This window comes from Notothenia rossii, assembly GCF_949606895.1.
Source record: "Notothenia rossii genome assembly, chromosome: 3".
In the NCBI taxonomy this organism is placed as follows: Eukaryota; Metazoa; Chordata; class Actinopteri; order Perciformes; family Nototheniidae; genus Notothenia; species Notothenia rossii.
Window position 1 is genome coordinate 89,463,641 of NC_136901.1, and position 23,398 is coordinate 89,487,038.

The 23,398-nt window shown below is 42.4% G+C and overlaps 2 protein-coding genes and 1 long non-coding RNA gene across 4 annotated transcripts; all 3 read left to right on the top strand.

Annotated features, from left to right (window-relative positions):
* Positions 1-249: 249 nt before the first annotated feature.
* On the top strand, positions 250-17,691 carry LOC307033075 (uncharacterized protein; the record flags this gene model as incomplete). Its single annotated transcript, XM_079671344.1, has 7 exons — positions 250-355; positions 468-500; positions 13,130-13,390; positions 14,184-14,513; positions 16,571-16,831; positions 17,122-17,376; positions 17,549-17,691. The coding sequence occupies exons 1-7, from the start codon at positions 319-321 to the stop codon at positions 17,689-17,691; spliced, it is 1,320 nt and encodes a 439-aa protein (XP_079527470.1). The 5' UTR covers positions 250-318.
* Positions 586-2,554, top strand: LOC307034570 (uncharacterized protein; the record flags this gene model as incomplete). The annotated part of the gene is made up of 6 exons (XM_079673402.1): positions 586-597; positions 645-675; positions 908-1,228; positions 1,676-1,939; positions 2,248-2,502; positions 2,550-2,554. The coding sequence occupies 6 exons, from the start codon at positions 586-588 to the stop codon at positions 2,552-2,554; spliced, it is 888 nt and encodes a 295-aa protein (XP_079529528.1).
* A 161-nt stretch (positions 17,692-17,852) lies between the features above and the next one.
* Positions 17,853-20,262, top strand: LOC307033358. Of its 2 annotated transcripts, XR_013806481.1 has the most exons (5): positions 17,853-17,995; positions 19,054-19,104; positions 19,187-19,243; positions 19,364-19,423; positions 19,864-20,262. It is a non-coding gene; the product is annotated as an uncharacterized lncRNA (long non-coding RNA). The 2 variants fall into 2 exon arrangements; XR_013806480.1 differs by having other exon boundaries at positions 19,054-19,243.
* The last annotated feature ends 3,136 nt before the right edge of the window (positions 20,263-23,398 follow it).

Genomic DNA, 23,398 nt, shown 5'->3' on the forward strand with positions numbered 1-23,398 from the left:
AAGAAAGACTTTATGCAGCAGCCTTTAGAGAAGCATCAAGGATATGTTAACACCTTATCTCTGTTCATCATTAGAGGATACCTAAACCAAGGTGCAAACAATGTGCTGTGTTAAAAGCTGCTCAGTTGTGTGAGCTTTGTGTAAAATGGAAGGAAGCCCTGACCGTGTAAAGAAGTTAAAAAAAAAACTTCCGTTTCCATTACATTGCATTTGTTTCTCTAGTTCCTGATTACTCTTCATATGCTGCGGTTTCAGTCTTTCTATTTGCACAAAGTAGAAGAATTTCTCAGAAGCAGATTCTCAGTGTTGGATGTGAAGATGGGACACACTTTGCTCTGTCTACGGGGTTTTTTCTGTGAGTACTTTTCCAGTTTTAATTGCCATTGATAAAACTTTTTAAATGCCTGAGGTTAATATATATTTCTGTCAGTTTGATAATGTCTGATTTAGTTTCATACTTATTTCAGTTCTGTATTTACTTTACCGTGGACAAGCTCAAGGTAATTATAACATTTTCATACTTTTTGTTTACTCATTCTAGACAAATCTACTGAAGTAACTCTCCAAACAACATCCGTTTGGTCAATGTATAAAACTGTTTTTGACAAAAAGAAAACACATTTTACTTTTTGTATCTTGTAAAGGAAAGCAATAAAATCTATCTAAATGTATCAGGTAAGTGATCAAAGTAATACCACCATGACCAAGTTCAATAAAAACATTTTTTATTTATTTATGAGCCATGTTGATGTGAACACGCAGTTTGGACAAGTTCTAATATATAATCTGTAAATTATTGTAATGTTTTTACATACTGTATGCAGAAACTATGTAGGATCCAAGGAGTGCATGTAACCCAATTATACATCATAATGTTATCATTCTTTGAAATGTTGTTTTCCAACAGACGGACCTAAGGCTGTCCTCACTGTGTCTCCATCATGGCCGAGTCCTGGAGCCTCAGTAACTCTGAACTGCAGCGTTGATCATCCTTCTGCTGGCTGGAGCTTCTACTGGTATAAGGCTGTTCCCAAACTGTCACACAACTCCTACGGCTCCTACAACTCCTACAACTATGAGCTGCTACCTGGCAGCGAGAAAGGGACTGAACAGCATCTCTTCATCATTGATGGACAAACACACACAGCAGGATATGTGTGCAGAGCAGGAAGAGGAGATCGAGTGTATTACAGTTGGCAGAGTGAACCTAAGTTTGTCTGGTCTGGAGGTCAGTATGTTCTTTCTTTCTGTAGTTTGTACCACCATTAGGCCAACAAATGTCTTTCTCAAAGTTTGCCTGGTCTTGAGGTTTGTTTTGACTTTTCCATTATTGCAAAATGGAACAAAGTCACTTATTTTGGGAACTTCTCTTTTACACCAGCATCAGGTCATAGTTCAGTTTTCAAAACCTTTCTCTAAAACAGAATGATGATTGACTGATTCATCTTCTGGGCTTGACTGCATTTGTTAAATAGTTTAAGGCATAAACAATACATATAATTAAACACATTTGTAGTGTGAGATTGAGGCACTGGTACTTTCACTTTTGTTTTCCTCCTACTTTAGTTTGTTCCCGTTTGTTTTTTCAGGGTAAATTAAGTGTCAGTTTTGCCATACCAATGCATTGTCTTCTTCAGTCTGCATGGTTTAAATGTCCACTCTTTGTGTGTTTCAGATTTGAATTCAGCAGCGTCTCTCACAGTGAGTCCTGACAGTGTGCAGCACTTCAACAAAACGTCTGTGTCACTGATCTGTGAGGGAAACTCCACTGAGTGGAGAGTGAGGAGGTTTTCTAAATCTGACTTCCTTTATCCCTGTTCTTCCTGGGGGACAATGACTGGATCCACATGCACAATAACCAGCAGCTGGGTTATTGGAGTGTTCTGGTGTGAGTCTGAAACAGGACAGTTCAGTAATGCAGTCAACATCACTAAAGATGGTGAGTTTTAGTTATTTAAAATGTTTGTTTCTGAAGTATTATGTTGTTTTGAAATGTGAAGGTGACAACAAGCATTAGCCAAACGTCTCTTCAAATTAGTAAAACTTCATAAAACAGGCTAATTTGCGAAGTGGTTTCCATGGTTACTTCTCTCAAAGATCAAAGATAATATTCTGTGTTTTAATGTCCTCATACATCTACCTGACATTTCAGCTTCTGCCAGACTAGGCCAGTTGTGCATAAACATATTAAATCTGCAAAAGCTGATGACTCTGTCAAAGCGTTTATATTCTTTGATTTCTTTTCAGATGATGAAATGATCCTGGTGAGTCCTGTCCGTCCTGTGGCTGAGGGACGTTCTGTCACTCTTAGCTGCAAGTTCAAGACAGGAACTGTTCTTTATAATGTGGATTTCTATAAAGATGACAAACTCATCCAGAACAATACCAGGAAGGAGCTGACCATCTCTGCAGTGTCAAAGTCAGACGAAGGCTTTTATAAATGTAAACAGAGAGATCCAGCAGATGGTAGGACGTCACCAGAGAGTTGGTTCTCAGTCAAATGTAAGTATGATTTAAAAACCCTTCCTTTTTTGTAAGCTGTGTTACAGTCTGAGATAAAGAAAGCTTAGTTTCATCTGAATTAAACTGTGTTTGTTTAAGAGAGATATTTTATACAGTTAATCTATAACAGGAACGTTTAATATTAAATAAATATTAATAAAGATTACTTATAGTAGCAGCGTCCGGGCCTGGAAAAGCCTCTCAATTTCCCATTCTTCTGATCGTTGGGCTGCTTGGTGGAGTTGTACTGATTATTCTCCTGCTGCTGTTCCTGTATTTATACAGAAAGTCAAAAGGTGAGGTCATTTTCTTCTGATATCAGATTGACTCTAATGTAACCACACGTACTGTTTTAACAGTAGAACACTTTGCAAAACATAATAACATAGCAGCAAATGTTTTCTTTTTTTAACAGATCCATTCTGTATCAGGTTGGTACAACACTCCATTTTAATTTGTTATGAACATGACAGCAGTGATATTTTCCTTTCATAAATCCTCTTAATTTACTAAATGTGTTTTGCACACCAGATCTCAGAGGACCAATCATAGCCCTGCTACAGACCACATGATCAACCAGGACGAAACTAACCAGAGAGAAAATGCTTCCGTTCTTCAGGGTCAGCCTGAATCCTTAATACGTTTTGAATGTATTGTTAACGTTATTAACCGAGTAGCATTTCCATTTCTCATTGGTTGTTTTTACAAATGTAGTTCATATATTATTGAGGGATTTCAATATGAATTTGGTTTGATATAGATTTGTCTTCAAATAATGCCTGTCTCTATGAAACAATCAAAGGCCCTGAAGAACCTGCATATGGTACAGTATAGTAAATATAAATACTGGAATATGACAATTCAAGGTTCACTCTTTTAAATATAAAATAAATTGTATATTTCAGATGAATCCATGGATGTGACATATTCTGTGGTCGCGCTCAAAAACATTTCTAAGAAGGGTGAGTGTTTGAATTTATGTTGTCATGGCCTGGCTCTTGGCCATAACAAAAAGCGTGGCAAGGACAAGAATATGTATATAAAAAGGTATTTATTTTTCAAAACGTAATGTGGCCAAAAAACAAACATAAGGCAAGGCAAAAATAAGAATAAGCGCTGCTGCTCTCCGAGGTCCAGTCCTCTGGCGGGGAGCGACCTCGAGGCTCTGGCTCAGGCCTTTTAATCCTCCGGTGCGAGCTGTCAGGTGTCCTCTATCAGTGAGTCAGGTGTCCTCAATCAGTGTGGGCACAAGCAGAGGCGGATCATTAAAGGGCCATACGCACCACAGGAGACCTCCAAGCAGGGGTCGTCACACCCCCCCCCCCTTAAAGTCGGTGTCCCCAGGACCACCGGCATAACGAATTAACCCTATCCCAAACAAAAACAAAAAGTCACAGAAGACAACAAATATATAACACCCTCTCTTAACGAACCCTAATTGTAATATACCACCTTATCACAACATCTCTGGATGTGACCAAGCCCACCGCAGGAGTAGCACCTCCGATCGTTGGCACGCCCACAGTCACGAGCCATGTGGCACACATCCTCCGTTTGGTCACAGTCCCTAGTCATATGTCCTTGATCTCCACACCAATAAAAGAACATTTCCTTGCCACGTCCTCGACCCCTGCTGCCGCTGCCGCCACGACCACCATCAAAGCCGCCGCCACCACCACGACCACTTTGACCAGTGGAGCAATGCTTGGCCTTCTGGTTTCTACGCAACATAGTTTTGGCCATAGCCTGCGAGATCACGCAGGAGGACGTGACCTCTGGCACCACTGTAGAGCTCTCCTCAAACCCAGACTCAATCAGCCCACCATTCACTAAAAATGCCGGAAGAACATCAGCCCAAACCCTGCTACCTGCCAAACCGTTGCCCAGAATAAAATGTATCCCCTCGATTGGCAAAGCTGGACGTACACCAACAGCTATTTCTTTAACAAGGTCACAGTCAATATACACCCTATGAACAGGCATAGGAAGAACTTTTAATCCCATTCCCCAACTCAGAACTGTGTCACCTGTGTCACTTTCATCCGACAACGGCAAAACAGAGTCAACAATATAGGGGTCAAAAGCCCCTGTGTCCCGCAAGATTTTAATTGGAACTCTGACATTACTACCTAACAATGACACCAAGCCGTCTCGTATAAATGAGGTATAAGATGCCAAAACCTCAGATCCACATAAGTGGGATTTAAGCACATCGGCACCACAGCAGCTTTTCACAGGAGCAGCCAACGCAACAGGCCCAACAAAACATCTTCCTCCCTCAGATTTTGCTCTAAGCGCAGGAAATTCTTCCTTCCAATGGCCTCTTTCACGACAGTAGTGACAATCATCGTTATTAACCACATTAGATTTGATCAAACTCGAAATCCCTGGATCCATCCTAACATCCTTCCTATTTCCTTCACAAACAGTTAGTGCCCCAGAGCGCCCTCCGAACCTACTCTTATGAAGCAACACAAACTCATCAGCTGCCACCGCAGCTCCAGCCACGGAAGTTACCTTGTGTTCTGTTATGTGAGTAGCAATCCTGCCAGGAAGAATATTTTTGAACTGTTCCAAAATCATGAGTTCACACAAATCGTCAAAAGAAGCGATTTCAAGAGCAGTTAACCAACGTTTAAAATGAACCGACAAATCCCTCGCCATCTCCACATAGGTTTGACCTTGTTTCTGCTCAAAGGACCTAAAACGCTGTCGATAGGCCTCTGGCACCAGTTCATATGCCCTAAGTACCGCCAATATTTATCTTACTATAGCTAGAGCTATCCTCAAAATATAGGGAGGAATATGCAGACTGTGCGTTTCCTGTGAGAACACACTGAAGCATCAGTGCGCAGTCTGCATCAGGCCAATCTCTAGCCCTAGCTACACGTTCAAACAACAACAAAAAACGTGTCAGGATCACTTTCATTAAAGTGCGGCAGCAAGCGCAGGTTATTAATGTCAAAACGATGACACCTGGGCACCTGTTCACCCTGCCCCTCACCTTCTCTGAGAATAGACAGACGATGTGTCTCCAACACTATCTTGGCTTTCTCAGATTCTTGCCGTATCCGCTCCACTGTGATTTCCTTTTCAATTCCCAACGCATACTTTACTCTGTCATGTTCCAGCTGCAACAACAACAATTCTTTCTGCTGCTCAAAAGAAAGTGCACTAGCCTGAAAAAGAGGTTTTAACAAAACCCCCTCTTCCTTTGCAGCAAACACTCCTGTCTCACTCAATGTCGACACTATAGAGTCTTTGATGTTCTCCTTCATCCTCCTATCACCGACAATAGTCACCGAGAAATGCGCAGCAATCAAGAGCAGCTGCTCTCTTGAAAAAGTGCCAAGAGACTCCTGAGACGGAGCTTCAATAAATGCCTCTACGTCAGCCATATTAATTTAGACCGGGCCCTCACCGGAATACAACACCGAACCTTTTACGCCGAGAGAAGAAAAAAAACCACAAAAAAAACCGGACCGACACCACAACGTTTGCTATGCGTCCAAAGTGGAACAACACTAACTTATTGATTGGAGTTTCCCCACTCACTATAACCATCCCACTGAGTGATCTCCTCCCTAGTCTTCATGCAGTTACTTGTGGTGGGTATTTATGCACTGGAGATCGCTGGCCCAGCAAAGCGACGAGCAGGCTAGCAACACTACTGAGACCACGGCCATGCTCCCAAGCCGAAGCTTCAACCACTTTCTCCGCAACACTACACACCCCGCTCAACAATCCCAAGGGAACCGCCGCTTAACCTGCCAGGGAAAACTCCGCACCGCTCCGCACTGCTCCACATACAACGCACCCGTGTCAACGAGAGAGAAAGGAAAAACAAAGCAAACAGCTGATCACGGCTAAGAACAACTGGCAAACCCTGTCCTGAAATATAATGCAAAACAAATCAAAGCCTCACAAAGTAATCTAATCAGTCCCCAAACAACGATCTGAAATCTAATGTCCTTCCCACAATGAGCCGAAACAAAGAAACCGGCCGCCCTGCACACGCGCACCAACTCCCAACACAAATCTTACCTATCCGTTGCTGTATCACAGATAAAAGAAGTGGACGAGCCCCCATCTGTCATGGCCTGGCTCTTGGCCATAACAAAAAGCGTGGGAAGGTAGTGATGGCAGTTTGACACTGAAGCTTCGAACGTAGCTTCAACCCTGGACTTCCTATTCCATAGAAGCAGTGCTTCGAAGCTTGCTTCAAATCACGTGACATGTGACGTCCGAAGCAGCAACTGCTTCAAATCACGTGACATGTGACGTCCGAACCAGCAACTGCTTCATTTCCTGAATGAATCAACTCACTGGATCGCCGTCCAATCAGGTGATTCAATGCACTGCCTTGTCTCAATTCTGACAGGATACAGGTTGAAACAGTTTCAAATTTGAGCGCTTCAACACTTTATAACCGCTCTAAACAATGCGCAATGTGTGGGTTGTTGTCGTAGTTTGCATTGTTGCTGTTGAATTGTTGTTGTTGGCATTGCATTTGAATTGGATCATTATAGAGCAAGCCAGGAAGAAAAATAGGTCGTTCTGGCTCGTGAAACACTTTGAAATGTGGAGAAGTTGTGAACAAAAAGACAATTAGTAATATAAAAACACTTTGATGGTCTAAGGAATTGATAGCCCAGTGGATAGAGCCGGCTGCCAGGATGCGGCGATATCCTCCGCGCAGCTGGTTCAAAGCTCGGAATAGTTAAACTTTTAATCATTGCTTTTCAACTTTAATACTTTAATAACTGATAAAAGGCCCTCTCCAAAAAATGTCAAGCACTCTCTAGTCTCTTCTCAATAACCCAATACACACTATTATCAATCTTTAATTGCAAATAGAACATGATATTCAGTCTTAGTGTGTGTGTGTGTGTATGGAATATTTTTCAAGGCAATGATGCGTTAAACCCACTGCAGCCTTGCACTTCGCCAGGAGAGGTCGCTGTAACTGAAGCTTCGAGAAATGAACCTATTTCCGACACAATTGTCCAAGTGGTTCGACGCTTCATTCAAAGCTTCATTTTGCCATCACTATGGGAAGGACAAGAATATGTATATAAAAAGGTATTTATTTGGTAAAACGTAATATGCCAAAAAACAAACACAAGGCAAGGCAAGGCAAGGCAAGGCAAAAATAAGAATAAGCGCCGCTGCTCTCCGAGGTCCAGTCCTCTGGCGGGGAGCGACCTCGAGGCTCTGGCTCAGGCCTTTTAATCCTCCGGTGCGAGCTGTCAGGTGTCCTCAATCAGCGCGTCAGGTGTCCTCAATCAGTGTGGGCACAAGCAGAGGAGGATCATTAAAGGGCCATACGCACCACAGGAGACCTCCAAGCAGGGATCGTCACAATATTGTAACAAAAACATGCAATAAGTTTTGTCTTTTCATGCTTTCTCATGATCCGTCTAACAGGGAAGAAAAATGAACCGGAGGATTGTGTTTACTCACATGTGAAGATGACGTCAGCTGCAGGTATGAAGAAATACTACTTGCTTTAATCTTTTGTTATTGTGCCTGCTAGGGTGTCATTTTTAAATGTGCCACAAGGTGTCGCCAAAGTCAGCAATGTTCAAACCCTACACAAAACTTTGTCAATGTTTGTTAAGTTTATTTTCTGTCAATTCTATGCATTCATGAAAAAACCATCAGGGCATATTACATTTCATTCATCTGTTTCCATACATGTATAACTGTTGTGAATCATCATGAGCAATTCCTTCTATCAAACTATAACTTTACCCTCTGGGAGGAAAATGTATACCAGTACATTTTCATTTTTAACTGGGGGGGAATACTGTAAAAAAATAAATAATAATAATCTCTTAATTCATAGGGAAGTCAAGTCCTGCACCAGCGGATGAAAGTGTTTATTCTGAACTCAAACCAGGAACAGCTCTTGGTAAAATTGCAGCGTAACATCATGTAAGTATTTGGATTAATCACTTTATATATTTCATATATTGTTAAATATATTGTAAATGGGAGTAATATGTCAATTCTTTCAAGGATTAAACCATTTTTCTTCTTTGGTTTTCTTTCAGACCAAACAATGTCTCTTCTGTAAGGACAAGACGAATGGAAAAAACAAACCAAAATGAAACCTTTGTTTATTAAACCTTATCTGCAGCTTTGCTCTCCATTTATCAGCCAGTATTTTGTACAGTTCATGTAATCGCGGAAAATGTGAAATAAAGGCATCGTAAGGCTTTAATCTATGTTTATTTAAAAAAAGTAAGCTTTGTTTTGCATCAATAAACTTCACTTTAATTGCTTCTCCATGATTTTTCTTTACACAAGGTGTTTGTTTTGTTTCATCATCCTCCCTTTTGTTTTGGTGATCCAGTACAGTCATGCTTTTAGGTGACAGGAATAATTTAGAGGTGCAAGAGCTGAGATGTGACCAAAAAGATGTCACTTTGAATCATCGGCCTTGTTACTAGTGATGAAGCAGAAGAAACATCTAATATTAGAGGTTTACAGGATGGCTATTTTACCAACAAAACCTGACTTTTGTCTTCTGTTTTTAGAAGATAAATGATCAATTATCAGAATTACAATTGCAATAAAGGTCAGGTAAAGAATGAAAAGAGGTTAAATAATTCTGCAGTTGTCTCGATGAACCATCTAACTGTTGGGGTTAAATATATCTGCCTGTGAAACACACGCATAATACTGCCATCCATGTTTACTTGATTATGAGTTGAGCAAAAATGACTATTTACTCTGCCTTTTTAAAGTGAAATCTTGGTAGAGAGGGAAGTTCAAATGTATCTGCATGGCATGAGCATGAATTAGTCATGCCAATATAAAACAGGAAGGAAAGAGAGACTAGTTATTCTTAAGAAATGTGTAAATAACCAATGAGCTCATGTTGACATCAGATCAGATTTCTTCCTCAATTTTCTTCAAGTGTTAAAGTGGACGTATGTGTATGAGAGAGAGAGTCAGTGTTCGATGTGAAGTTGGGACACACTTTGCTCTGCACGCTGGGGTTATTCTGTGAGTACTTTTCAGACCCCTGGGCTAGGCCATTCCCTCAACTAAATGTGCTTCTTCTTCAGCCACTCCTGTGTTGCCTTGGCCGTATGTTAAGGTTTATTGTCGAGATGGAAGACCCATCCATGACCAGAGATGGGGCCGTTAATAAAAAATGTAATATAGGCCATTACATATTACTTTAAAAAAAAAAAAAGTAATATATTACACTACTTCGTTACTCTCTACATAAAGTAACTCGTTACTTTACTCGCAGGGCCGGCCCGCCCTCCCTACAGGCAGATCACGCAGACTGCTAAAGTTTCAAATGTTCTCTTTAGTTCAGTTTCCATTGTGGCATAAGACTGATCCAGATAGCTGCTGAATGTTTTCCTATCTGACTATGGCTCTCCCCTGTCTCCTGCTATCTGTATTTTGCGCAGTATATCTCTGAACGATGGTTATTCCACCGTGTAAAAGGGCAACATTTCCTCTACTATGAAGGATTCTACAAGCCTGTCCATCTCTGCTTTGGTTACCGCTCCTCCAAATTCAAATTTTTGCTGCATGCTTCGGAGTCGGCGGCGGTGCACTCACAACATCCTCACTCTGGGTTCGGGGGTCCTTAGCTATTAGCTTCACCTTAGCATGTGTTCTTTGCAGGTGCTTGTTGAGGGTTGACGTGGTGTTTACAGCAGTGGATAACAGCTTCTGGCCTAGACACAGTTTGCACCTCACCGTCACATTCCTGTCTATTCTTCGGACAAACTCAAAATAATGGGCAGACCTCCACCCCTCGAAAGTTATCGCTGACTCAGCCATGTTTATGCAGCAGTGCACGGAGATGTGGACGAGCAAGTCGCGCAGATTACGTACATATAAACCTGCGGCGGAAACCCCTCTTGTCTGTCAGTGTGATTATGACTGATTTTATAAAAGTAGCGAAGTAACGCGTGTCCGGGCAATGTTAGTAACTGTAGTGTGGTTACTGAATTAGTAGCGCGTTACACTACTCCGTTACCGACAAAAGTAATATTATTACAGTCACGCATTGTAACGCGTTACACCCAACTCTTTCCATGACCCATTTTCAGTGTCTTGGCTGAGGGAAGGAGGCTATCGGCCAATATTTCACAGTACATGGCCCCGTACATCCTGTACTCGATGCCGGGAAGTCGTCCTGTCCTCTTAGCAGAGAAACACATTTCGTCCTGTTGACTGTCGGGCTGCTTTGTGGAGTTTTACTGATAATTGTCCCGCTGCTGTTCCTGTATCTCTACAGAAAATCTAAGGGTAAGAACCTTTTCATCTGATATCAAATGAATTAAAATATAATTACTCAAAATCACACATTACATGTACCGGAAACCTTTGCAATTCAAGAAAAATGTGACTAATCAAATGTTTTTCCTTTTTTCAACAGATTCAGTCTTCATCAGGTCGGTACAACCCTCTTTTATCTCATTTTGAACATTACAGCAGTTACATGTTGAAGTCAATCCACTTCATCATCTTCATGTGTATGGCCCACAAGATCTCAGAGCACCAATCAGGGCCCTGCTACAGACCACATGATCAACCAGGATGAATTTCAAAACATGCCACAATATTCTACTCTCCTCCATGGTCAGGCAAATGAAGCCGCTGACGTCACTTCTTCTTCTTCTACTTTGGATTTACTGGCAGGCCGCAAACAACTTCACGCCATATACTGCCACCCGAAGTCCACGGCCGGAAGTCCCCTGAGTTGGGGACTGGCTTAAGTAGAAGCTGCTGGGACCCCCAGCAGCTTCTACTGAAGCCTTCCGAGTAAATCTCCAGAACGCCAACACCTCCTCATCTCCACCGCTCCCATGTTTTATTTTGTGTTGCCATAAGTTAGTCTCTCTGCGTTTCTGCGCTGGGCTAATGCTAATAATGCTAATGCTAGGATAATAAACTGACGGCTTCACAAAACTTTTTTTGAGTTTTACGGGGCGTGTTTTGCAATCCGCCCAGCCAATCAGAAATAGGAACCTTTTTCTCCCACGAAAGTCCCTGCTCTCTAGCAGGGACGGAAAAGGGGGTAAAAAGGTTCTCATGAACTAATTTTAGTTCCGGCTCTTTTTGGTGTGAACTATATCGGAACTAAAGTGGGAAAAGTACAGCGGTGTGAATGCTGCTATTGCACTACAAGTCCCATGAGCGGCAGCGTTCCGATGACGCACCCAAGATGCGCCAGTGCGTCCCTCAGTCACGAGCGACGGGATGCTGCCGCTGCTCCCGTAGCAAACAAACTTTCACTGTGAGCTTCTGTGGATGTAACGCGGGCGAGATATAAAATCATGTCCTTTTTTGGCAACAGAATGTCCAGGAAATTCATGTCAGTTGTAGGTGAGGAGTTTCGAGGATATATTGTGTTTTATTTCCATGCCAATGAAGACCAGGCGCCCCAGCCGGGGAGCCGGGTGCGGACTAGCTGGATAGCTGGATAGCTACAGCTCAGTGAGGTGAAGGACTCTCTGAGGGTTTAGATCAGGGGTCGGCAACCTGTGTAGCATATTTTAAAGAGAGCAGGGCTGCGTTACATGCATGGCTTCCTTCTACAGGTAACGGAGAGATGCGCTCTGTCACTTCTGCCAATGGTGGCACGCGTGCCAGGGGTTGCCGACCCCTGGTTTAGATAGTTAACTTTAGACTAAGTTATCTCAGTGGGTCTCCAACGGTTTGGATCAAATGTTGCACCTAGAAAAAACATATTTTCTGTATTCAAATGATTACTTTATTACTAATGATATAGATATGAAATGTTGCTCCCTTAAAGTAGATAGAGTCTATCTCGAGGAGGGGGCTGGACTTGTGGACTATGAGAGACTTCCTGTGGGTGAGGTTGTTTCTAAACTTAAACTTGAATTCCTCCGTAACACTCCATCACTGTGTTTCAACTATTTGGTTAAAGCTGTTACACACATTTTCATATGAAATATTGGTGAGAAGGCCCATGGATTATAAAGTGAGAATAACGCCTGCAATTGTATCTCCTTCTTAAAACTGTTTGCACTTTATTTTTTCTAGAAATACTTTATGCAGCAGTCTTTGGAGAAGCATCTGTGAAGAATCACGAGCCCACAGGATGATCTTATCTACATCAGGAAGGATATGTTAACACCTTATCTCTGTTCATCATTAGAGGATACCTAAACCAAGGTGCAAACAAATTTGCTGTAGTTCCTGATTGCTCTTCATATGCTGCGGTTTCAATCTTTCTATTTGCACAAAGTAGAAGAATCTCTCAGAAGCAGATTCTCAGTGTTGGATGTGAAGATGGGACACACTTTGCTCTGTCTACGGGGTTTTTTCTGTGAGTACTTTTCCTGTTTTAATTGCCATTGATAAAACTTTTTAAAAGCCTGAGGTTAATATATATTTCTGTCAGTTTGATAATGTCTGATTTAGTTTCATACTTATTTCAGTTCAGTATTTACTTTACCGTGGACAAGCTCAAGGTAATTATACAATTTTCATACTTTTTGTTTACTCATTCTAGACGAATCTACCGATGTAACTCTCCAAACAACATCCGTTTGGTCAATGTATAAAACTGTTTTTGACAAAAAGAAAACACATTTTACTTTTTGTATCTTGTGATGGTTTCTAGATGCTGTACTGACCATTGAGCCAAACTGGACACATTTTTTTACCGGAGAGTCTGTTACCTTCAAGTGTGACTTTACAGGAGACAAAGACAGCGACTGGTTTTACTCAATCTACAGGAATGATCAAGAATGGCTTCCTTACGACAAACATGAGAGCTATGAGTTACACCCTCTAACTCCAGGCTACGGTGGTGCATACCAATGTTTTTTTGATCAGAAGGACTCAAGAAAGGAAAGCAATACAATCTATCTAAATGTATCAGGTAAGTGATCAAAGTAATACCACCATGACCAAGTTCAATAAAAACATTTTTTATGTATTTATGAGCCATGTTGATGTGAACATGCAGTTTGAACAAGTTCTAATAAATAATCTGTAAATGATTGTAATGTTTTAACGGTTGAACAGCTCCACTGACGCTGTATAGGCAGGTGAAGTATACTGTACAATCCTGTGCTTTTCGTTAACACAAAGTAATGAGTATTAAAATAAGAATAAGAAGACAGGGATCAGTTTCTTACATCAAAGCATTTACATAAAGATAATACTTCACCAACAAACCTTGTTATACTTTATTACCTGTGACAAATGGATTGTTTTCATACAAATAGTATTTTGGTTATTATATTTAAGTACAGTTCACACTTACCGTAATCTTCGGACTATAAGCCGCACCTGAATATAAGCCGCAGCAGCGGCATACCACTCTCGGTTCCACTTTTACTTTTGCGCGCTGCCTGTCTCACTCTTTTCCGGCCTCCAGCTTTTCCTGCTGGAACCCGCCGCTTAAAGGTGGGGGTCCGCGGACCGGCCATAGAGCCCATAGTGTTAAAGGTGTTGGCCGTTAGCTGTAAAAATCCATAGATTAGCCGCACCGTTATATAAACCGCAGCGTCGAAAAATAGGGAAAAAGGCGCGGCTTATAGTCCGAAAATTACGGTACATTTGTTTTTTACATACTATATGCAGAAAATATGTAGGATCCAAGGAGTGCATGTAACCCACCAATTATACATCATAATGTTATCATTCTGTGAAATGTTGTTTTCCAACAGACAGACCTGAGGCTGTCCTCACTGTGTCTCCATCATGGCCGAGTCCTGGAGCCTCAGTAACTCTGAACTGCAGCGTTGATCATCCTTCTGCTGGCTGGAGCTTCTACTGGTATAAGGCTGTTCCCCAACTGTCATACCACTCCTACGGCTCCTACAACTCCTACAACTTCTACAGCTATGAGCCGCTACCTGGCAGCGAGAATGGGACTGAACAGCATCTCTTCATCATTGATGGACAAACACACACAGCAGGATATGTGTGTAAAGCAGGAAGAGAGGAGCGAGTGTATTATAGTGGGCAGAGTGAACCTAAGTTTGTCTGGTCTGGAGGTCAGTATGTTCTTCCTTTTTCTTTCTTTCTGTAGTTTGTACCACCAGTAGGCCAGTCTTGATTTCGTCAACGAAAAAAATGTTCATCAACGACCTTTTTTACATGACTAAGACGAGACGAGGACGAGCTAAAAATAGATTCCTGATAACGAAAACTTTGAAGAAATGTATATTTAGTTTTCGTTGACGAGACTGGACTAAGGTGTTAATGGTGGACTATCGGACATTCAAAATGCAGGGTATTTCCCCCCAATTGTACGTCTTGTCTGTCAAAATGCATCTTACGTTTCGAACTTGCAATATCATTATTTCCGCTCTCTTCACTCCAGAAGAGCGATCTCCCTGTGTCTCTCTTACCTCATTCACACCAACGGTGTTTCAGGGCCGGTTCGGAGCTGGAGCTTGAAAAGCACCGGGTTTTCGTGTTCACACCGCAGCGGAGCAGCCTCTTAGCTCCGGAATCCGGTTTGTTTCAAGCACCAAAAAATTGTCCGGCTAGAGCAAAAGCACCGCATACGTCACGCTTACATCGAGGCGGGGGTGGGGGCAGGAACAGGGACGGGATCAACTCCTGAACAACAACAGTCGGACTCTGGGCGGTGTGAAAAGAACCAGAGGTAAACCGAAGAACCGGTTCTGAACCTGAAAAGCTCTAGCACGGAGCTTGAACCGGAGTTTCGTTGGTGTGAATGAGGTATCTGTGTGCGGGGGGGCGGGGCCTAACAGACATGCTGCAGCGGACACAGAGATCTGCCAGGGACGGTGCGTTCAGAAGGGACACATGCTGGAGTCCTTCAAGTTTGAAGGACTTTGTATACTGCAGGGTAGCTTGTGAATTTACTCCAGGTGGAACTAAAGTCTGATTTAACACTTGATTAGATTTCACATCATTCATCCAGATCTGTAAAGTAACTAAAGGTATTAAATACATTTTGTGGAGTAGAAGTACACAGTAGCAACACATTTAAATACTCCAGTAAAGTACCTCAACATTTTACTCAAGTACAGTACAATATTTTAACATAATTATATATATTTCATGTATTTCACATTTAAATAAAGCAATTAATTCGGTTAACAATTAAAAAATAACAAAAAGTAAATACAAGAATACCGTTAAAGTACCGGATCGATAAGCAGTATCGATAAGACTATAAGTACCGTAGAAAACCTTAACAATACCCATCCCTAGATATTACATAAGTAAAGTGTTAAGAGAGTGAAATGTTGCTTTACAAATTTCAACACTTGAGTCACATTGATTCCAATTTCAGATACCTATATTTGCCTAACTGAATTGGTTTGAAGAGAGAAAACATTTTGACTAAAAGTAGACTAAAACGTTTTGAGACTAAAACTAGACTAAAACTATGAAGGATAGAAATGACTAAAATGTGACTAAAACTAATAACCATTTTCGGCTAAAGACTAAGACTAAATAAAAAACAGCTGCCAAAATGAACACTGTAGGCCAACAAATGTCTTTATCAAAGTTTGCCTGTTCTTGAGGTTTGTTTTGACTTTTCCATTATTGCAAAATGGAACAAAGTCACTTATTTTGTGAACTTTTCTTTTACACCAGCATCAGGTCATAGTTCAGTTTTCAAAACCTTTCTCTAAAACAGAATGATGATTGACTGATTCATCTTCTGCACTTGACTGAATTTGAACACAAAATAATCTCTTTTCATCCTGACACATGAGTTGTTGTTCGCCATGGTTCAAACCTTAGACTTTGTAAATCCAAAACCTAATAATATAAGGCTTCTACAATACATTAGATATAAGTGGAAAGTGTTTTCTTTATTTTTTTAGTTTGGAATATGTTTTAAGATATTTATCTGCTGGTTAAATAGTTTAAGACATAAACAACACATATAATTAAACACATTTGTAGTGTGAGATTGAGGCACTGGTACTTTCCCTTTTTGTTTTCCTCCTACTTTAGTTTGTTCCCGTTTGTTTTTTCAGGGTAAATTAAGTGTCAGTTTTGCCATACCAATGCATTGTCTTCTTCAGTCTGCATGGTTTAAATGTCCACTCTTTGTGTGTTTCAGATTTGAATTCAGCAGCGTCTCTCACAGTGAGTCCTGACAGTGTGCAGCACTTCACCGAAACGTCTGTGTCACTGAGCTGTGAGGGAAACTCCACTGAGTGGAGAGTGAGGACATTTACGAAATCATACCTTTATCGCTGTTCTTCCTGGGGGACAATGAATGGATCCACATGCAAAATAACCAGCAGCTGGGTTAGTGGAGTGTTCTGGTGTGAGTCTGAAACAGGACAGTTCAGTAATGCAGTCAACATCACTAAAGATGGTGAGTTTTAGTTATTTAAAATGTTTGTTTCTGAAGTATTATGTTGTTTTGAAATGTGAAGGTGACAACAAGCATTAGCCAAGCGTCTCTTCAAATTAGTAAAACTTCATAAAAAAGAACAATTTGCAAAGTGATTTCCATGGTTACTTCTCTCAAAGATCAAAGATAATATTCTGTGTTTTAATGTCCTCATACATCTACCTGACATTTCAGCTTCTGCCAGACTAGGCCAGTTGTGCATAAACATATTAAATCTGCAAAAGCCGCCTTTATATTTGATTACTTTTCAGATTATGAAATGATCCTGGTGAGTCCTGTCCGTCCTGTGGCTGAGGGACGTTCTGTCACTCTTAGCTGCAAGTTCAAGACAGGAACTGTTCTTTATAATGTGGATTTCTATAAAGATGACAAACTCATCCAGAACGATACCAGGAAGGAGCTGACCATCTCTGTAGTGTCAAAGTCAGACGAAGGCTTTTATAAATGTAAACAGAGAGATTCAGCAGATGGTTGGACGTCACCAGAGAGTTGGTTCTCAGTCAAATGTAAGTATGATTTAAAAACCCTTCCTTTTTTGTAAGCTGTGTTACAGTCTGAGATAAATAAAGCTTAGTTTCATCTGAATCAAACTGTGTTGTTTAAGAGAGATGTTTTATACAGTTAATCTATAACAGGAACGTTTAATATAAAATAAATATTAATAAAGATGACTTATAGTAGCAGCGTCCGGGCCTGGAAAAGCCTCTCAATTTCCCATTCTTCTGATCGTTGGGCTGCTTGGTGGAGTTGTACTGATTATTCTCCTGCTGCTGTTCCTGTATTTATACAGAAAGTCAAAAGGTGAGATCATTTTCTTCTGATATCAGATTGACTCTAATGTAATCAGACGTACTGTTTTAACAGTAGAACACTTTGCAAAGCATAATAACATAGCAGCAAATGTCTTATTTTTTTAACAGATTCATGCTGTATCAGGTTGGTACAACACTCTATTTTATGTTATTATGAACATGACAGCAGTGATATGTTCCTTTCATAAATCCACTTAATTTACTACATGTGTTTTGCCCACCAGATCTCAGAGGACCAATCAGAGCCCTGCTACAGACCACACAATCCACCAGGACGAAACTAACCAAAGGGAATATGCTTCCGTTCTTCAGGGTCAGCCTGAATCCTTAATACGTTTTGAATCTTTTGTGAACGTAGCATCCGCGTAGCATTTCCATTTCTCATTGGTTGTTTTTAAAAATGTAGGAGTTCATATAGAGCAGCGGTTCCTAAAGTGTGAGGCGCGCCTCCCCTGGGGGAGGCCAGAGAGCTTCAAGGGAGGCACAGCCGCCAGAAAAAAATCAAGAGAAACAGTGTAATCTAGCTCGTTAACTTCAGCTAAATGTATGCGAGCGGCAACATATGGTAGATTTTTAGTGAAGTTACCTAAAGTGAGAGAAGAGACAGCTTCCGTCAGAAAACGGAGGAAGTATGACAATGATTATTTGAAGCTAGGATTTTCATGGACCGGTCCTGATGACACTCCACTGCCACAGTGTGTTATCTGCAACGAGGTGCTAGCTAATGACAGTATGAGACCATTTAAACTCTGGCGTCATATTGAGACGAAACACCCATGTTTGGTGACCAAGCCACAGGAGTCTTTTGACCGGAAGCTCAAGGAATTGTGGTCACAGAAAAATGTCATTGACACATTTAGGACTGTGAATACAAAGGCAACCGAAGCATCATACCGAGAGGCGTTACGGATAGCTAAGGCAGGTAAACCTCACAACATTGGTGAAACGTTACTCCTCCCTGCTGCTAAAGACATTAACGTCTCAACTATTTATCTCCGAGTGCAACGTATGAGGAAGCTGCCATCCTTAACCTCAACATGTTTAAAACATAAAGATAAAGAGGTTTAAAAAAGCTATTGTTGAATGTTTTAAGGAGGTGACGCTCAGCCAATCAAAAAAGAGAAAGGTAGCGAAAACAGAGCATTTTATGACATGTTCTCTCACTGGACCTCTTTGAAATGCAATTGAATACCCCTGCATTATAGCAACAATAACAATAATAATAATAATAATAATAATAATTGGGAGGGGGGGGGGGGGCGCGGCTGTGATTATGTTCTCTGAGGGGAGGCTCATCTTCCCACACTTTGGGAACCCCTGATATAGAGGAATGTTAATATGAATTGGGTTTTGATTTTGATTTCTCTTCAGATAATGCCTGTCTCTATGAAACAATCAAAGGCCCTGAAGAACCTGCATATGGTACAGTATAGTCAATATAAATACTGGAATATGACAATTCAAGGTTCACTTTTTTAAATATAAAATACATTTTATATTTCAGATGAATCCAGGGATGCAATATATTCTGTGCTCGAGCTCAAAAACATTTCTAAGAAGGGTGAGTGTTTGATTTCTAAGTCGTGATAACATATAATAATGAAGGTGCTTGTGTAGGCTAGCAGTGCCTAAATTAAGTGAAGTATTGTCTTTTCATGCTTTCTCCTGATCCGTCTAACAGGAGGAAAAAATGAACCGGAGGATTGTGTTTACTCACATGTGCAGATGGCGTCAGCTGCAGGTCTGATGAAATACTACTCGCTTTAAGCTTTTGATATTGTGACTGCTAGGGTGTCATTTTAAAATGTACCACAAGGTGTCGCCAAAGTCAGCAATCTTCAAATCCTTAACATAACTTTTTCAATATTTGTTAAGTTTATTTTCTGACAATTCTATGCATTCATGAAATAATCATCAGGGCATATTACATTTCATGTATCTGTATCAATACATGTTTAACTGTTTTGAATCGAACTAACTAACTTTAACTTGATATTGTGTCAATCGGAATGACTGCTTTTTACATATAACAAAACCAACAACACTAATTATTGTTTTACTTTCAACAAACGCCATATATGCATGGATTAAATATTCACTTTTTAGGCTTGTTTAGTCTCTTTTTGCATGCAATGTCTTTTACAGTTTTCACGGTTTAAATGTCCCCTTTTTATTTTTCAGATTTGAATTCAGCAGCGTCTCTCATAGTGAGTCCTGACTCCTGACAGTGGGCAGCACTTCACCAAAACGCCGTGTCACTGAGCTGTGAGGGAAACTCCACTGATAAACCATCATAACATTTATGTCAAAAACTGAGTTTCCAGTTTTGGGCATTCTGGCTACGCATCACTTATTCACCAATGGGTAATGTTTAGATGGATTTTAGGAACTTCCCCTCGATTATATTGGCTCTAACGGTTCAAAAGAGGTGTCAATCGTCAAAATCGAACGAGGGGGGCCATAGATATGGAAAATGCACCCAAATGACCCCAGAAGAGGTTTTTTTTTCTAAATCTCTCTAAAAAGGTCAAATGTCACTTGTTTTTCTACAATCTTGATACAGGGTACTTATTATATGTTGTAGGTTGGATTCCTAAAGCTTTTACTATCTCATCATTCAAGGGTGGTTTTCACTATAAGTAATGTTTTTTTTTTACAATGTTCAATCTGAATTTACTTTAAAATAAAAAAATTCTATATTGATTCTGACTTTTCTACATTCAACTCACAGGTTTATAATTGCTTCGAGAAAAAAGATTATTAATTTACCCCTTTTAGAAGTGAAGTTATATCTCTCACAGACTCCGCCCTCTACTGGACTCTATGGGTACTCCCCTCGATCCTATCATGCAAGCATTCATCCACTGAGACTTTCTAGACGTAGCCGGCCCCTGGGCGGGTCTACCTGAATGCGCGCGCATCTCACCGCATAAAAGGAGACCTTGCCTCCTTACTGTCATCCCTTTCTCTTCAGCAAGGCAGTGAGATACAACTGAGTGAAGAGAGACGGATAAGAATATAAGACAACGAAGAAAATGGACTCACCATTGGAGCGCCCCTGTCCTTCGTGTCCGGGATCCATAGAGGGCAACGACCCCAGGCACTCAAAGTGCATCGAGTGCCTGGGATCCGACCACGTGGCGGCCAACCTGGGCCCGCTTGCAGCATGCAGCGCCTGCCATCTAATTCCTCGCCCCGGCCGCCATCAACGGCAGGCGCAGTTTGAGGGTTGCTACGTCTCGCCGGTGGAGGACCCAGAGCTCGATGTGGTGGAGATGGAGAACCTCGAGGAGGGAGTGCCCTTCGTGTTCGCCATTCCAGCGGACTGGGCGGGTCCAAGCGTTGGGGAGAGGGACGACGATGACGACACCTCGTCGTCTGGGATTTCCGGCGACCGCCAGGAAGGCCAACAGCACAGGTCTGCGCGACAGGACTTCCCGCTGGTGATGACTATGGCGGCGGAGCGTGCAGGCTTGCCGCTCCCCCCACCGCTGCCACCGAGGCCGGTGAGCCGCCTGCGTCAGGGCTTCTACGGCCCGGCCCGTCCAGCACAATCGGCCTTCGTTTCACTTTCAGAACAGACATCTGGCGGTGTGTGGAGGCCACGTGGCGGCAGCCACTGAGAACGAAGGCTCCGGTGACTACTTGGGTTGGAATACTCAGAGTGGAGGCCACTCGGACACAGGTGCGATTACTGCAGCCGGTCGTGTGATGTCCCTGGCCACCGTGGCATCGCGTAACGTGTGGCTAGGTCTGACCGCACTGGCCAAGAAAGAGCGAGACGGTCTCCTTGGGGCCCCCGTTGCCACGGAAGGGCTCTTCGGATCGATATCCTCGTTCACCCAGCGCTTCAGTCGCCTGGAGGGAGAGAGGGCGCAGCTCAGCCGCATGCTTCCGCTGGCTCGCCCTCAAGTCTCTCCGCAAGGGAGTTAGGAAACATTTAACGCCGAGTGTAAAAGCTCCGCTTGATGCATTTCACTGTTTGTGTGAAAGCATCATGGCGGAGCGCGGCGCGTTCAAGGACCTCAGTAGAGAGTCGGTCCTTTCTGTGTCGACCCCCCATGGGCAGAGCTTCCCTTCGCGGGGAGTGCACCGGTTGAAAGACTGCACATCGGCTACAGTTTCGGTTGAACTTGCGCGATGCATCGATTGTGGCGTCTTTGCATCGGTAAAAAAACGATTCATTCATATAATATCCTCTCATCCTGTCAGCACTCAGCCGAGACGATCTTTGATCTTTGTTTCGTCACTACGGAGGCCGAGAGTCTCAGTTATCAACACACATGGAAGTCGAGGAGCTAGAGAAACACAGCGCACCGAAAAATACCTACAAATCAAACGTTTGGCAACACTTCGGATTTTTCAAGAAGGATGGTCAACTTGAAAAATCGCTCGCAGATTGTTAACGATGCCGTACGAAAGTAGTAAAGTAGTACGAGGAACTTAGCGACGCACATAAAGACGCGACATGGGGTCTGCGGCTGAAAAGAGAAACCTGAAAGTAAGACATATGAGTTAAATCACTCAGTGAGGTGTTCTGTCAGAGAGAGTGGTGTTTAGTTTACAGCAGCCTGTGACTGTCAATAATAGTTTAAATGTCTTCCTTACAATTGTAAGCCGTTATGAAAGAGCTGTTTGTGAAAGGTTATTTGTATTTTTTATTGTTTATTGTATATATTACTCCGACCGCTGCGTAGGCCAGATGAATAATCTGGTCCACGGTATGGCTACCGCAGCCGATCGTGTGATGTCCCTGGCCACCGTGGCGTCGCGTCACGTGTGGCTAGGTCTGACCACATTGGCCAAGAAAGACCGAGATGATCTCCGCATGCTGCCGCTGGCTCGCCCTCAGGTCTCTCCGCAAGGGAGAGAGCGCCCGGTGGTGGCAGTACCGGCCCTCACGGGGACAGACTGACTGAACCCGGCAGGGCGCCCGCTCTGGCCCCCGCTCCGGCCCCGGGTGGCGCCATACCCTACCGGCAGAAGCGGAGCGTCTTGCCTGCCGGTTCGCAGTTTTTGTTGATTTGGAAATATATTTCCTGGAAAGGCTACTTTGTACAGACAAAGTTAATAATAATTGTAATATTCCAGTTATAAACAACATGAATCAAAGATGTGTTGTATTTTAGTGGTAAAAAATGCATTCATCATCATAATTATTCTATATATGTGTGACGACCCCTCCACACCACGTGGGGTGCCGTCTGGTTGTGTGTGTGCGCGTTTGCAGGTTCCATTGCCTGACGAGCTGCACCTGTGTGACGAGCTGCTAAGCCTTGATGAGCTACACCTGGCCGGAAGCCTTCAAGAAAGAGCCCAGCCGGATACGTCGCTCTCGGACTCCTCTGGGCACTCTCTTCATGCCAGCCTCGGGGACCTGTGGCTGGTTCTGTCATTACATTGTTTATTTGGGAATAAACAATTGTTATTTTCTTACCCTTCGTCTCGCCTCCCTGCTTTTTGTTGCAGCCCAGGAGCCGGGTTGTAACAATATATAATTGACACAGTGCCTGTAAACCAGAAGAGAACGCTGGCATTTCTCCTCCTACTTGAAAGACTACGGAGGGATAGGGTCTGCAAAATTAGTTTATTTCGGGGATGGGTCGGATGCTCTGACCGGTCCCCCTTCCTGCCCGGCGCCTCTGCAACGCCTCGCGTCGCGTAGAAAAAATAGACTTGAATCCTATTTTGAGCGGAGCCCAGCGCCGAGACGCTT